The sequence below is a fragment of the Oncorhynchus masou genome, chromosome 25 (genome assembly GCF_036934945.1).
Source record: "Oncorhynchus masou masou isolate Uvic2021 chromosome 25, UVic_Omas_1.1, whole genome shotgun sequence".
In the NCBI taxonomy this organism is placed as follows: domain Eukaryota; kingdom Metazoa; phylum Chordata; class Actinopteri; order Salmoniformes; family Salmonidae; genus Oncorhynchus; species Oncorhynchus masou.
In genome coordinates this window covers 21,476,351-21,492,531 of record NC_088236.1, presented here as the reverse complement: position 1 = coordinate 21,492,531, position 16,181 = coordinate 21,476,351, and the positions used below count along the sequence as shown (strand labels likewise).

The following is a 16,181-nucleotide window of genomic DNA, read 5'->3' as shown; positions in this document are numbered from 1 at the left end:
AGCATAAATGTGTTGATGGAGGAAAAGCATTTGAAGCAATGTTTATAGTATGTTTATGGGATGTTTATGGTATGTTTATAGTATGTTTATGGGATGTTTATGGTATGTTTATGGGATGTTTATGGTATGTTTATAGTATGTTTATGGTATGTTTATGGATGTTTATGGTATGTTTATGGGATGTTTATGGTATGTTTATGGGATGTTTATGGGATGTTTATGGGATGTTTATGGTATGTTTATGGGATGTTTATGGTATGTTTATGGGATGTTTATGGTATGTTTATGGGATGTTTATGGGATGTTTATGGTATGTTTATGGGATGTTTATGGGATGTTTATGGTATGTTTATGGGATGTTTATATGTTTATGGTATGTTTATATGTTTATGGTATGTTTATGGGATGTTTATGGTATGTTTATATGTTTATGGTATGTTTATGGGATGTTTATGGTATGTTTATTTATGTTTATGGTATGTTTATGGGATGTTTATGGTATGTTTATGGGATGTTTGTGGAATGTTTATATGTTTATATGTTTATGGATGTTTATGTTATGTTTATGTTTATGGTGGGATGTTTTATGGGATGTTTATGGGATGTTTATGGGTATGTTTATGGTATGTTTATGGGATGTTTTTATGGGATGTTTATGGTATGTTTATGGTATGTTTATGTTTATAGTATGTTTATGGGATGTTTATGGTATGTTTTTATGGGATGTTTATGGGATGTTTATGGAATGTTTATGGGATGTTTATGGTATGTTTATGTATGTTTATGGATGTTTATGGTATGTTTATGGTATGTTTATGTTTATGGGATGGATGTTTATTGGGATGTGGAATGTTTATGGGATGTTTATGGTATGTTTATGGGATGTTTATGGTATGTTTATGGGATGTTTATGGGATGTTTATGGTATGTTTATGGGATGTTTATGGGATGTTTATGGTATGTTTATGGGATGTTTATGGGATGTTTATGGTATGTTTATGGGATGTTTATGGTATGTTTATGGGATGTTTATGGGATGTTTATGGGATGTTTATGGTATGTTTTGGGATATGTTTTATGGTATGGGTATGTTTATGGGATGTTTATGGTATGTTTATGGGATGTTTATGGGATGTTTATGGGATGTTTATGGTATGTTTATGGGATGTTTATGAGATGTTTATGGGATGTTTGTGGGATGTTTGTGGAATGTTTATGGGATGTTTATGGGATGTTTATGGGATGTTTATGGGATGTTTATGGGATGTTTATGGTATGTTTATGTGATGTTTATGGGATGTTTATGGGATGTTTATGGGATGTTTATGGGATGTTTGTGGAATGTTTATGTGATGTTTATGGGATGGGTAATGCTGCAGAACTCCCAACCTGTAACACTGTCATCTCCCCTTCTTTAGTGGCTGAAGACAGAGGAGATGCAACAAGGTAGTGGAGCCATCAAGATTGAGAACTCAAATCAGTTTGTTCCTCTTTTTACCAACCCTCAAGAGGTGCTGGAAACACGAAATAAGGTACTTATGCTCTCAGTAAGCCATGATGTCACAGTATGGATATACCACAGGGATCGCATGGTTTGGTTTTGGGTTTTCAGCCTTTTGGGTTGTTGTTGATGTTGTTGTTTGTTGATGTTGTTGTTTATCTCCAGATCAGGCAGCAGAACCGGCAGGACATGAAAACAGCAGGACCCCAGTCCCAAGTACTAGCCGGTGTCATAACGGATGATAGCCCACCGGTAAGGATCAAGTACTAGCCGGTGTCATAACGGATGATAGTCTACCGGTAAGGATCAAGTACTAGCCGGTGTCATAATGGATGATAGTCTACCGGTAAGGATCAAGTACTAGCCGGTGTCATAACGGATGATAGTCCACCGGTAAGGATCAAGTACTAGGCGGTGTCATAACGGATGATAGTCCACCGGTAAGGATCAAGTACTAGCCGGTGTCATAACGGATGATAGCCCACCGGTAAGGATCAAGTACTAGCCGGTGTCATAACGGATGATAGTCCACCGGTAAGGATCTAGTACTAGCCGGTGTCATAACGGATGATAGTCCACCGGTAAGGATCAAGTACTAGCCGGTGTCATAACGGATGATAGCCCACCGGTAAGGATCAAGTACTAGCCGGTGTCACAACGGATGATAGCCCACCGGTAAGGATCAAGTACTAGCCGGTGTCACAACGGATGATAGTCCACCGGTAAGGATCAAGTACTAGCCGGTGTCATAACGGATGATAGCCCACCGGTAAGGATCAAGTACTAGCCGGTGTCATAACGGATGATAGCCCACCGGTAAGGATTAAGTACTAGCCGGTGTCATAACGGATGATAGCCCACCGGTAAGGATCAAGTACTAGCCGGTGTCATAACGGATGATAGTCCACCGGTAAGGATCAAGTACTAGCCGGTGTCATAACGGATGATAGTCCACCGGTAAGGATCAAGTACTAGCTGGTGTCATAACGGATGATAGTCCACCGGTAAGGATCAAGTACTAGCCGGTGTCATAACGGATGATAGTCCACCGGTAAGGATCAAGTACTAGGCCTACAGTGCTGTGGCTAATGGATAGTGCAGGTGAATGTGTAAATGCTTGTTTTTTCCGTTTTGATTTGATGTACGGTATTTCTGTCTTTCACGTTAAACTGAGGCCCTATGTTGGGTTGGGGCCTTCAGGGTGGTGGACCCTTGGGGGCAGGGCCCGGCGACAAAAGAGAGCTCTACATTATTATTATTATTATTATTTTTATTGTTATGTTATGAATTCTATGGAGGCTGTGCTGTTGCTATGTGTATATGTACAGTATGTACTGTATATGCGTAGATGTACAGTTGAAGTCGTAAGTTTACATACACTTAGGTTGGAGTCATTAAAACTCATTTTTCAACCACTCCGCAAATGTATTGTCAACACACTAAAGTTTTGGGTACTCGGTTAGGACATCTACTTTGTGCATGCCACAAGTAATTTTTCCAACAATTGTTTACAGACAGATCATTTCACTTTTAATCCACTGTATCACAATTCCAGTGGGTCAGATGTTTATATACACTAAATTGACTGTGCATTTAAACAGCTTGGAAAATTCCAGAAAATGATATCATGATATCATTAATTTACATAATTTGAGTCAATTGGATATGTACCTGTGGATGTATTTCAAGGCCTACCTTCAAACTCAGTGCCTCTTTGCTTGACATCATGGGAAAATCAAAAGAAATCAGCCAAGACCCCAGAAAAAAAAACTGTAGAACTCCACAAGTCTGGTTCATCCTTGGGAGCAATCTCCAAATGCCTGAAGGTACCACGTTCATCTGTACAAACAATTGTATGTAAGTATAAACACTATGGAACCACGTAGCCATCATACCGCTCAGGAAGGAGACGCTTTCTGTCTCCTAGAGATGAATGTAGTTTGGTGCGAAAAGTGAAAATCAATCCCAGAACAACAGCAAAGGACCTTGTGAAGATGCTGGAGGAAACAGGTACAAAAGTATCTATATCCACAGTAAAACAAGTCCTATACCGACATAACCTGAAAGGCTGCTCAGCAAGGAAGAAGCCACTGCTCCAAAACCGCCATAGAAAAGACAGACTACAGTTTTCAACTGCACATGGGGACAAAGATCAAACTTTTTGGAGAAATGTCCTCTGGTCTGATGAAGCAAAAATAGAACTGTTTGGCCATAATAATGACCATTGTTATGTTTGGAGGAAAAAGGGGAGGCTTGCAAGCCAAAGAACATCATCCCAACCGTGAAGCACAGGGGTGGCAGCATCATGTTGTGATGGTGCTTTGCTGCAGGAGGGACTGGTGCACTTCACAAAATAGATGGCAACATGAGGAAGGAAAATGATGGTGATATATTGAAACAACATCTCAAGATATCAGTCAGCAAGTTAAAGCTTGGTCGCAAATGGGTCTTCCAAATTAACAATGACCCCAAGCATACTTCCAAAGTTGTTACAAAAGGACAACAAAGTCAAAGTATTGGAGTGGCCATCGCAAAGCCCTGACCTCAACCCTATAGAAAATGTGTGGGCAGAACTGAAAAAGCGTGTGGGAGCAAGGAGGCCTACAAACCTGACTCAGTTACACCAGCTCTGTCAGGAGGATTGTGCCAAAACTCACCCAACTTATTGTGGCAAGCTTGTAGAAGGCTACCCGAAACGTTTGACCCAAGTTAAACAATTTAAAGGCAATGCTCCCAAATACTAATTGAGTGTATGTAAACTTCTGACCCACTGGGAATGTGATGAAATAATTAAAAGCTGAAATGAATAATTCTCTCTACTATTATTCTGACATTTCACATTCTTAAAATAAAGTGGTGATCCTAACTGACCCAAGACAAAAAATTTTTTTACGAGGATGAAATTGTGAAAAACGGAGTTTAAATGTATTTGGCTAAGGTGTATGTGAACTTCCGACTTCAACTGTATGTGTGTGGCTGTTTACATTTGCTTCCAAACCCATTCAAATTAAATATTATAACAAAATGTAATAAAAACTGAGGCCCTGTGGTCTTGTCGCAAGAGATGTGGTGTTTAACCTGTTGTCATGGTTAAATAAAATTCCTAACCCAGCTGCAGAAGGTGCTTTGGCCGCCTAACCATCCCCACTAATCATCCCACTCCCCTGCTTCTCATTGTATCATTCATTAATTCATTCATTCAACCCCTCACCTTCCACCCTGCTACTCTTCCTCAGGTACAGAAAGAAACTGCATGTTTCTGTAAAACTGTGTGCTCTCAGTCCACAAGGTAAACAAGTAAATAAGATGGTCTGAGAAGACATGAACCATGAAGACAATTAAACCAATGAGCTCTCTTGGGAGCAAACACTAAGAAGACTTGGAAGACTTAGCAACCTACATATTTTCTGGGTAGTCATTATTTGGGTGTCAAAACTGAAATGAGATGGGGAAACCCCTTGGGTCGACAATGATTAACCAAACCACAAAAATGATAATATCCTTCCCTTTTCCTTTTCATCCTAGTCTCCAGATCTGGCAGAACTTGCAAAATTTGAGCCGGAGACCCCCAACCCATTTAACCAGCTGACAGACAAGGAGCTGGAGGAGTACCGCAAGGAGGTGCAGAGGAAAGCAGAAGGTCACACAGATGGTAAGTGCACTGCTACAGATAGAGATCTTAATTTGAACCATATTGTCACAGCATAGTAGTTGCTAATCAGTGGTTAGGTTATTACCTGGCTAAAAGTAAGCGACATGAAATGTGCAATACTGTTAATGTAACTGTGTTAGTGTGGGTTTTCAGTGAATTTATGTAAATCACGAAGCTCACGGTGCAGGAAAATTCTCAGCAACAAAAGAGTGATCAAATTAAGATCCTATATCTGTACCAAAAGCTATCCCTCACTTACACTTTGCATGTGGCTTACACTATCCCTCTCTCCAAATGTTGCCTTAATTACTTACACCTGCTCCTATCTCTCTTGCTCGCCATACTTACAGCACTGTAACCTCAGACTGTACAGTTAATGTGTCTTTCTTTCACCTACTAATTCAATCCTAACTCTGCCTCACAACTCTTGCACATTGCTAACTAGAATTAGCTCTATGTACTCCTCACCCCACACTGGCTGTCGCTCTATGTTCTCCTGTGTGTGTGTGTGTGTGTGTGTGTGTGTGTGTGTGTGTGTGTGTGTGTGTGTGTGTGTGTGTGTGTGTGTGTGTGTGTGTGTGTGTGTGTGTGTGTGTGTGTGTGTGTGTGTGTGTGTGTGTGTGTGTGTGTGTCTGTCTGTCTGTCTGTCTGTCTGTCTGTCTGTCTGTGTGCATGAGTAGGGGATGAGGTGGAGAACGAGAAGGACTCTCCCCCAGCTACCTCCCCCACCAACAACCCTCACCCCTACAATCCTCCTCCCTCAGGTGAGACTCGGCCGGGAGTGCTGAACACACTCAGCTGTCTCTGCTTGCTTTGCATACAGGAGAGAAGGACTGCTCAAATTCCTACATGACAATATGCGGGACCCTGTACTGTTGCCTCCACTATGTGTCTCTTCAACTGCTCATTGACCATGCCTGTTGCGCTGACAGTCACTGAATGTGGGCAACAGTATAGGTGATCTAAAATATTTAAATCCTAAATTGAGATGTGTAACTTGGACTTTTGCATTAAACATGCATTGATATCAATGCATGGAGGGATGTGCATGGATCTCAATTAGAACAATATTGTATGAGAATTTCAATGTCTGAGTAACATGGGATTTCAGTTCTGATGATGTGAGGTTTGGTGGTGGTTGTTGTTGTTGTTGCTGTTTTTGTAAATGTGCCACATTTCAGCGCTGCCTTGTGAAGGCCATCTGTCTCCACACCTACTGTATGTACCCCTCTCCTTCGGTCTCTGTGTTCGTGTTTGTCTATGTTCCTCTGTCTACACTGACTCATAGGGCACCCCTCTGGTACTGAGATATTGTTTCAATACTAAGTACTGAGAAACAAACTGTTAGAAGTTGTTGCACTCTCAATAGCCAAGCATGTTGGGCACAACTGCAATGACATGACATGGCTGCTGTGTACTGTTCCATGCAGATAACACAAACAAATCCATTTAATCTGATTGCATTTCTTTCTTTGTTATGTTTTTTACGCCAATTATCCAACAAGATGAGACTAACACAGCCTCAATGGCAGTGCAGAACGGGAAAGGAGAGGAGGAGAAGCAGACCACGGAGGAGCTGGAGAAAGGGATGAAGGCTTTGTCTACCAATGACACTTCTACACCCCCAGCTGTGCCACCCGCTAAACTGCCCAGCAACACCCCTGAGGGATCCCCCTCCAAGTCCCCCTCTAAGAAGAAAAAGAAGTTCAAGGCCCCCTCATTTCTAAAGAAGAGCAAGAAGAAAGAGCAGAAAGAGAAAGCTGAAACTTGAGGGGACATGTAAAATGCTTCTGACACAAACCACTCCATTTCTAGCCACATACACAGAGGCAAACACACTCACTCAAATTTCCTAAATGTATGGTTCCGTCCCTCTCATCCCGTCTTTGTGCCCACACGCTTCTATCTATACTATCAAACAATTTGTTAAAAAATTACTTGTTTTTGCGCATAGGATTTAGAAGTAATTCTAATTTTATGTTTTTTTTGCAATATTGTTTCTCTCCAACTCACAAATGATCATGAAACAATCCACAACAATGCAAAAGGAAATAGAATCAACAGCACTCCAACTGAATTATGCACCCCTTATGACACGTATGCATATAAACCAATGTTGCATTGAAGCATCCTCATAGTGGTCTTGTCATATTTATTTGTTTTTAATAGTCAGATGAAGGTCACAGGTATGTACATTAATGCGAGCACAGGTGCAGTATATGTAGAATTATGCAGGTATAAAAATGTGCTCTTTTTGGCAGAAGTCTTGTTCCATTTAAACAAACTATTCAAGTCATAGACAGCAGGGGAAAAAAATAAATAAATACTTAAACAATTTAATTCCCAACATTAAACTGAAAGCTATAAATGCCACTAATACCAAGCAAGGATATGATATACGCATCATGGAATAAACTTGTTGCTTGATGTTGCAAACTGAAGCCCAACTAAAAGGCACTAAACATTCCACTTATCCCCAAAATTGTATTTGAAATATGTGTACAAAATACGTCTTTACAGGTGTAATTATTTTTATGATCAGTAGCTGTTATCTAAATGCTGATGTGTGATATCTTTTTTTAATGTATTATTTCATATTAGAATGTAAAGTGAAAAGTTCCAAGGTTAAAATGTACCAGTCATTAAATATTAAGTTGATTTCAATCCAGTTTGGTTTGATCTGTTATTTGTTAGTTAACCTTTACTTGATCATATGAGTGTCAGGTACAGTAAAGTCCAGTTCTGGTTCTGATACTTAGGGAAAATAATATTCTTAATGTTTGCCGACATATATATAATATATATTATTTTTTAATGCATCTTGGTTAGATGTGTTTTTGTTTATAAATACATGGGGGAAAATTGTATTGTATACTCTCGAGTCCTATTCTCTCTTCTCGCCTCTTGCTCAAAACCCATTGGAGAAGATGGTCAGAGCAGCGGGACCTTTGGCTTTATCATCCGATGGATTTTGAGAAGGAGGCGATGAGAGAGGACACGAGGAGAATGAAATTGAGATTCATCCATGAATTTACGAAATCAACAGGTAACGCTATTCATATCCATTCCAGACCGCTAGGGGCAGTAAAGATATATTTCTGTGTTAAGGGCTTCCGGTTTCCTGTCTTTTTCATCTGCGGAGAGAACAGCAATGAGTTACTGAAATCAAACGGCAGAAATCTGTTAAATTGTCGACGGTTTCACTTTGCTTATTGTTTGAAGAACTTAAGGCCCTAAAAATGGGCAGAAGTAGAAGCCGATCCCCACCAAAACGAGGTTTGTATTAGCAATGAATAACCAACGATGACAATAATAGTAATTTGCTAAAGTTAGCTACAGTAGCATCATACGTTATTTACAAACAGGTCCATATGTATTCCAGCTAGCAAGTTGACGATAACAATAACCACTATTTCGGTCTCGCAACTAACATGTACGTGTAGCCCTAAACATTGTAGTTAAACTACAGTAATCTGGGTAACTTTTAATTGTGTACACGCTCGCCCATAATGGAGTAAAGGAGCCAAACAGCGTTACTCCGGACTATAGTCAAATGACCTTTACGTTACATCTTCTGTTTAGAGACTGATTGGCTTTGGCAGACAAATACGGCAACTAAAAGTGAATGGATATACGTTTTTAGAAACATAAAGGCTCCTACTTTCTTGTCACATAAATAACGTTAATTTAACAAATGCAAAAATATACACTTAATAACCAAGGCTGTGAAGCTGTCCACCTCATTCCCATCGTAATGAGTTAATGCATATTATGTTTTGTGACGTTTTGGTATTTGCATTCTTTTCAGCTATTTTTATTTTGCCCGAAGTCTACTCCCCTTCATCTGTGATTGGTCAACTGTAGGGGGAATTAGACACATGCAGCGTGTAAACCCTAAAGCCATTTAAAACTGCAGTATGTAACTTTTTGGGCAACACGACCAAATTATAGAGCTGTCATTCTCATTTAAAAGCAAGTCTAAAACGCGGTAGATCTGTTTGATGTGCTCTCTTTCTATGCTTCCCGTGCCCAAGTTTCGTTTTTCTGTGTGTTACTTTCTGTTTCGTAAACCAGCTGAAAATACAATATTTTTGCTTATGGAAAATGTTTATCACAGTGGTTTAGATTGTACAATCATTCTCTATGCTATACTTGTTTGTTTTGTCACATAAACACATTTTAGCTACCAGGAAATGGAGGCGCATGGCGCCTCTTTAAATGCGTCTGGGTTTTTAACAAAACTCCCCTGGCAAGAAGATACGGTCTATCCCAATATAGTTAATCTGTGCCGTTTATAGTGGGAGAAAAATAAGCATAGTGGGCAGAACAAGCAAGGAGGTGGGCAGAGCCAAACAGGAGCTCGGGAGATCCTATTGTAGCATATATTTCCTTTCGGGAACGCCTCCTCTGGGAAGTGTGTGCACAACCTCCATTTGACCTTGCACTCTTTCAAACACTAAGTCTTAAACTCAGTGCACTGTGTTTGTAACAAATTGTAGTTTTGGGAACATAATGTATTGAGATCAGATGTTTCATCGATGAGATAATTAGCAGAATGTTTGCCCAGTTTCACCTAGTTCATCCTTTCCACTACCCGTGACTGGACTTCCAACTCTCATTTGGTGTTGAGAATGTTCTAAATGAATGCTTCATTTTTATAGACCCTGTGATGTCTGGGTTGACCCTTCTATTGACTAATACAACTGAAAAACCTAATGGAAACTGGAGATATTTTTTACATCACTGGTTAGAGGACAACCTGCATAAGTCAACTACATTTTGGAATGTTGCATTTTGATACAGGGGTCACCAGAACAGAAAGAAACGCAACACTATTTTGTCGTGACTCATCGGTTATCACGTTGAAATCAATTGGTGTGCTTATCAGTGCCATTTAAAAATATAAAAAAACAAAATCCTGCAAACCCCAGTGTATATGACAAAATAAACATTACAAAACCAAATATATTGATCTGTTTTAAGCACTTGAGCTAAAAATTTGATGACCCGACGCTATCAAAACGTCAGCTTGTGTAATGTATTAACTAATACTGTCCTCAACATGGAAAGTAACAGTTTTCCCCCAATATCTTATTAATGTATAAGCTTAATTTATTGTGATAGTAAGTTAAACACACAGATTTGTTTCAATAATCAAATACTTTATATTTCTCAGTAGTTTAACCATTTAGAGATGTAAAAAAATGCTCATAATCACAATTTAACCAGGCGCTCTAGACTAAAGCGTCCAAAGGGTCTGTGCTGCAGGCTGAACGTTTGACGTCCCTATAGTCAGTGGAGATTGCTGAGGGGAAGACGGCTCATCATAATGGTTGGAATGGTATCAAACATCAGATATGGTTGATACTACTCCGTTCCAGCCATTATTATAAGCCGTCCTCCCCTCAGCAGCCTCTGCTGGTCTACTATGACTGGGCTATGAACATGCTATGCTATGAACATAGCTAGTGTGTCTTTCTCTGGTCCATCACACGACAACTACAAGTTGCCTCTACTCTGTGGAATATTCCTTTGACTCTTTCTGTTTCCCCAAAAAATGTATTTAGAGTCATTTTAATATACTTTCGTAACTCACCAAAGTGTAGATGTTGCTAGAGTGTTAGATACTTTCTCTGTATGCACAGGGTGTCATTTAAAACAATACAGAAACGACCAGGCTAGCTCTGGTCCACGTGCATGCGTTGGATCTGCACTACAACCTGCGTGTGCCTCTGTTGCATGCACCTGGACCAGAGCTAGTCTGAAGGTATATAACGTGCTAAAAAATATATATGTACTTTTGTATTTTGGAGGAATGACACCCTGCATATAAAGACAAATTATTCAACACTTTAGCAACATCTTCACTTCGAGGTAGTACGAAAGTCTATTGAACCCATTCACTAAACAAAATTCTATTCATGTAAGGATTCATAACATGGTTGCTGTTCTTGGTCCTCCACCATATTAAGTAATGTCTTGGTCTGTTTGTTCCTCGTCTGCAGAGAGACGACGCTCTCGCTCAGGTTCAAGGGACCGTGAACGAAAGCGCAGGGAGAGGGAACGCTCCCGTTCTCGGGACAGGGAAAGGCGAAGGAGCCGCTCGCGCTCTCCAGCCCGAAGGCGGCGCTCAAGGTGAGAGAAGAGACCCCCAGTGAGTCATCTCAACTAAAAGGGGGTAGACAGTGGACTCACACAGGGTCATTGGTTACTTCTCTAGGCCTATGTGGTGTAACCTCGGTCTAGATAACCCTAGATAACCCTTCCACCAGCTATCTCTGTCTCTTGTCTTTAGGTCTCCTCGTCGGCTGCGCTCTTCTTCCGGCTCCCCCTCCAGGCAGAAGGACAGGCGTGATGATGAAGATAAAAAGGATTCCAAGGATAAGCCAATAAAGGAGCATCAGATCTCAGGTGGTTTATCTGCTATGATCTTGTATGTGTCTCAAATGACACTCGGTTCTCTACACGGTGCAGTACTTTTGACCAGAGCCCTGTGTGTATATATACACAGTAGCAGTCAAACTTTTGGACACCTATTCATTTAAGGTGTTTCTTTATTTTTACTGTTTTCTACATTGTAGAATAGTAGTGAATACATCAAAACTATGAAACAACACACATGGAATCATGTAGTAACCAAAAAAGTGTTAAACAAATGAAAATAGATTTTAGATTCTTCTAAGTAAACACCCTTTGCCTTGATGACAGCTTTGCACACTCTTGGCGTTCTCTCAACCACTTAAACTAGAGTGCTTTTCCAACCGTCTTGAAGGAGTTCCCACATATGCTGAGCACTTGTTGGCTGCTTTTGTTTTGTGTCATTATCCTGTTGAAAAACGATTGATATTCCCACTAAGCTCAAAACAGATGGGATGGCGTATCGCTGCAGAATGCTGTGGTAGCCATGCATGGTGGGAACCACACATGCAGAGATCATTCGTTCACCTACTCTGCGTCTCTCAAAAATCTCAAAATTGGACTCATCAGACCAAAGGACAGATTTCCACCGATGTAATGTCCATTGCTCGATGTTTCTTGGCCCAAGCAAGTCTCTTCTTATTAGTCACCTTTTAGTAGTGGTTTCTTTGCAGCAATTTGACCAGGAAGGTCTGATTTAAGCAGTTTCCTCTGAACAGTTGATGTTGAGTTTGTCTGTTACTTAAACTCTGAAGCATTTATTTGGGCTGTAATTTCTGAGGCTGGTAACTAATGAACTTATCCTCTGCAGCAGAGGTAACTCTGGGTCTTCCTTTCCTGTGGCCGTCCTCATGAGAGCCAGTTTCATAGCGCTTGAGGGTTTTTGTGACTGCGCTTGAAGAATAGTTCTTGAAATGTTCTGACTTGACTGACCTTCATGTCATAAATTAATGGTGGACTGTTGTTTCTCTTTGCTTATTTGAGCTGTAATTGCCATAATATGAACTTGGTCTTTTACCAAATAGGGCTATCTTCTGTATACCATTCCTACCATGTCACAATACAACTGATTGGCTCAAATGCATTAAGAAGGAAAGAAATTCCACAAATTAACTTTTAACAAGGTACACCTGTTAATTGTTGCATTCCAGGTTACTACCTCATGAAGATGGTTGAGATAATGAGTGTGCAAAGGTTGGCTACTTTGAATGATTTCAAACATACAATATATTTTCATTTAACATTTTTTTTGGAAGCTACATGATTCCATATGTTATTTCATAGTTTTGATGTCTTCACTATTCTACAATGTAGAAAATAGTCAATATAAAGGAACCTTTGAATGAGTATGTCAACTTTTGACTGGTACTGTTTTTTTGGGGGGGGCGTGTGCTAATTGGGATGCACCCCTTCTGTGAGAATATGGAGAAATACTACTGTTGCATGTCAGTGTCTAAAAGTGTGTATTGTTTATAGAGGAAGACATGCAGGGCAAGACGGAAGAGGAGATTGAGATGATGAAGATTATGGGATTTGGCAACTTTGACACAACAAAGGTAAGGATTCAACTCGTCTCAAATCTAGAGGTTCCTGGTTAGGCTTGCCAAAGATATCTGTAGATATTAGATGCTTTTATTTAGTCTTGAGTCTGCAGAATAATTATCCTATTGACAGGTAATTGCTGAAATTGTCCAACTCACCACAAGGGGGCACATTTTTCTAAAACTAACTGATTGTACGGTGCACTTCACCACCAAGAATTAAAGATCTAACAATCATAATAGTGATTTCTAAGAACTTGACACACTCCACTTTTGGTAAAGAGTTTGTAAGACTAAGATCATCTGAAATGGGTGTGATTCTTTTCAAAGGAGTTCAATTAGGTCTCCATTTGTCTGGCAGTTTTTTGTTTTTTTTATTGCAGGAAGATGTTTTGATTTGATACAACTTAATTGTTTATTGCCACAGGTGAACGAAGGGTGAACAACCTCATGTTTCTGGATGTGTGATGTATTAATGTAGTTGTCATTGCCAACAGGGGAAGAAGACCAATGGAGCAGTCAATGCGCATGCTATCAATGTGTCTCAGAAGAGGAAATACAGGTCTGTTGATTCATTATCATTAACCCCAATATTTGGCTTATGTGGCTTTTTATTTCACAAATAACATTTAAATTACAAAATTGGGTGGAGCTGCTCACGTGTAGTTGTGAAAATACTGTAATATAGACTGCATTTAGTATATAATATATCAATGTGTGGGACTACCAATATCTAGTCCTTCTTGTTAGGATATTATTTATTTTCCATCACATTCAGGTCACCTAGCATATCTTGTTGATTTATGCACCAACTAGCTTCATTTGTTTATAAATCAACAATTCCAACTGCAAGGCACAAGGTCCAGGCTGATATTGAGCAGTCTGAACAGTGACTATGCTCATTGCTGCCAATCACCTCTGCAGGTGTTTCTATGCAGACATTTTGGCTCTCCTATTGGTGGTGATGATGTAATGGTAACAGTTTTGTATGTATTTTTTTTCTTTTCAGGCAGTACATGAACAGAAAAGGTGGATTCAACAGACCTCTGGATTTCATTGCTTGAAGTAGGATAAACAGAACATACTCATTGATGTTCCCTAAAATATACTATTTTAGCCTTGTTGTCTCTAGACTGTGTTTTGGTGATAGAAGTTTATTTTTTTGTATTATGTATTTTTTTCTCTCATTTTGACACCCTGCACTGCATATAAGTTATGCAAAGACCCATGCAACTGAATATAATGAACTGTTTCTGTAATATGTTTAGCTTATTTTAGTCTTGTTGACAACCTGCCTGGGTCGATATGCTTTTCAGGGTGCATTTTAATTGAGGTGTTTTTGGGTCAGATTAAAAACGTTAATTCAGATCATGACTCATTCTCATTTTTGCGATTTATGTAAAATTGCCAAATTATTGAAATGTAATGCTCTAAGTGGGATAGTTAATTGATTGCTGAAAGGTATGAGAATATTTTTGAAGGCAAGTATTTTAATGGGTGGGATTTGAGCACGAACCCCTCTTCAGTTGTGTTCAAATTCCCTCTCTAGGCTCATTTCTCATGTCATCTTCTATATATGGTTTTAAGGACAAACGGTTGAAATCAGCGGTTAGCCTTCCTATCGCCTTTGACCACAGAACGTCTGCTGCCATTTCTATTAGTTTCTCAACAATTCTACTCGTTGAATCTCCACCATTTGTCGTCACCAAACTGATGTATTCATTAGTTGCATACGGTTCCCTTTTCATTCAGTGAGCTATATTTTCTGTTTGGTTCCCTACGTGATGTACTGCTCACGGCTGACGTTCGCGTTCTGTCTTGCCTCCCTCTTGATCACACCTACAGCGTCATTGTGTTTTGCTACACCAGAAGTACATTCATTTCCAATGGAACACTGTGTTTGCCTTGCAGCATTGTGTTCTGTGTGGTTCATAGGTTGGGTTTATTGAACGTATGCATCAAATTGTATGTGTAGACGTCTTGACAGAAATGGTAGAAGATGAATGTTAAACTTTTGTTCCACACATCCAGATGATGCTGCATACCATTTTGCGAAATGCTGGTTTAGGTGTGCTCAAGCTGTAGTCTTTTTTTTTGCATACTACTTTGAACAAAAATGAAAAAGCAACATATAGTGCTGGTCCCATGTTGGTGACATGAAAGATCCCATAAATGTTCCATAGGTACAAAGCTTATTCTGGGGACAATACATTATTATTATTTTTAAATGCCACTCTAAAATGTTCAGGTTTTTTTTACAGCTGCAAGTCTCAATCTCGGATGGATTGTGCAATTGGCATGCTGACTGCAGGAATGTCCACCAGAGCTGTTGCCAGAGCATTGAATGTTAATTTCTCTACCATAAGCCAGCTCCGTGTAACGAACGCAAGCCCAGGACCACCTCCAGGCTTTTTCACCTGTGGGATCGTTGAGGTGCGGAGGAGAATTATTTTTATTTTTTCATTTTACCCCCTTTTCTGATCGCTGCAACTCCCCAACGGGCTTGGGAGAGGTGACGGTTGAATTATGCGTCCTCCAAAACATGACCCGCCAAACCGCGTTCTTAACACCTGCCTGCACCAATGTGTCGGAGAAAACACAGTTCAACTGACAACCAAGTCAGCCTGCAGGCGCCCGGCCAGGTAAAGCCCTCCCCTATCCCGGACCACGCTGGACCAATTGTGCACAACTCTATGGGAATCCTGGTCACAGCCGGTTGTCACACAGTCCGGGATCGAACGCGGGTATATAGTGATGCTTCAAGCATTGCGATGCAGTGCCTTAGACCACAGCGACATTCAGGAATCCCTCAAAGTATTTCTGTCGGTAATAAAGCCCTTTTTGTGGGGAAAAACTCATTCTGATTGGCTGATGGGCAGGGGTGCAGCCATAGTTGTGAAATCCATATACAAGGGCCTAATTAATTCATTTAAATTGACTGATTTCCTTGAACTGTAATTCAGCAAAATCTTAGAAATTGTTGCGTTTTATATTTTTGTTCAGTATAGTACAGTCACACTTAATTGCATTCCAATTAAATGGATGCAATTCTGGGCATTTTGATCATTCT

General features: G+C 39.9%; 2 protein-coding genes across 5 annotated transcripts in view; both read left to right on the top strand.

The window, feature by feature from the left end:
* Positions 1 to 7,817, top strand: part of LOC135513910 (beta-adducin-like) — a 30,227-nt gene extending 22,410 nt beyond the window's left edge. For 3 of the 4 annotated variants that reach the window (XM_064936915.1, XM_064936913.1, XM_064936914.1), the window contains exons 11-15: positions 1,419 to 1,532; positions 1,667 to 1,753; positions 5,027 to 5,153; positions 5,834 to 5,917; positions 6,659 to 7,817. In XM_064936915.1, the coding sequence (XP_064792987.1) occupies positions 1,419 to 1,532; positions 1,667 to 1,753; positions 5,027 to 5,153; positions 5,834 to 5,917; positions 6,659 to 6,924 (678 nt within the window). In that variant the 3' untranslated portion in view covers positions 6,925 to 7,817. The remainder of the gene's footprint in view (positions 1 to 1,418; positions 1,533 to 1,666; positions 1,754 to 5,026; positions 5,154 to 5,833; positions 5,918 to 6,658) is intronic. The other variant, XM_064936916.1, reaches the window with a different exon arrangement.
* A 449-nt stretch (positions 7,818 to 8,266) lies between these two features.
* Positions 8,267 to 14,479, top strand: snrnp27 (small nuclear ribonucleoprotein 27 (U4/U6.U5)). The gene is made up of 6 exons (XM_064936912.1): positions 8,267 to 8,429; positions 11,159 to 11,288; positions 11,449 to 11,564; positions 13,047 to 13,126; positions 13,609 to 13,673; positions 14,121 to 14,479. Exons 1-6 carry the CDS (start codon positions 8,393 to 8,395, stop codon positions 14,173 to 14,175), a joined length of 483 nt encoding a protein of 160 aa, XP_064792984.1. The 5' UTR covers positions 8,267 to 8,392; the 3' UTR covers positions 14,176 to 14,479.
* The last annotated feature ends 1,702 nt before the right edge of the window (positions 14,480 to 16,181 follow it).

Bases quoted from the DNA above. Each gene is read 5' to 3' on its own strand.
- snrnp27 (XM_064936912.1), top strand. From the start codon at position 8,393: ATGGGCAGAAGTAGAAGCCGATCCCCACCAAAACGAG. The intron at 11,565-13,046 runs GTGGTTTATCTG...TATTGTTTATAG, and splicing joins AAAGGAGCATCAGATCTCAG to AGGAAGACATGCAGGGCAAG. The intron at 13,127-13,608 runs GTAAGGATTCAA...CATTGCCAACAG, and splicing joins GCAACTTTGACACAACAAAG to GGGAAGAAGACCAATGGAGC.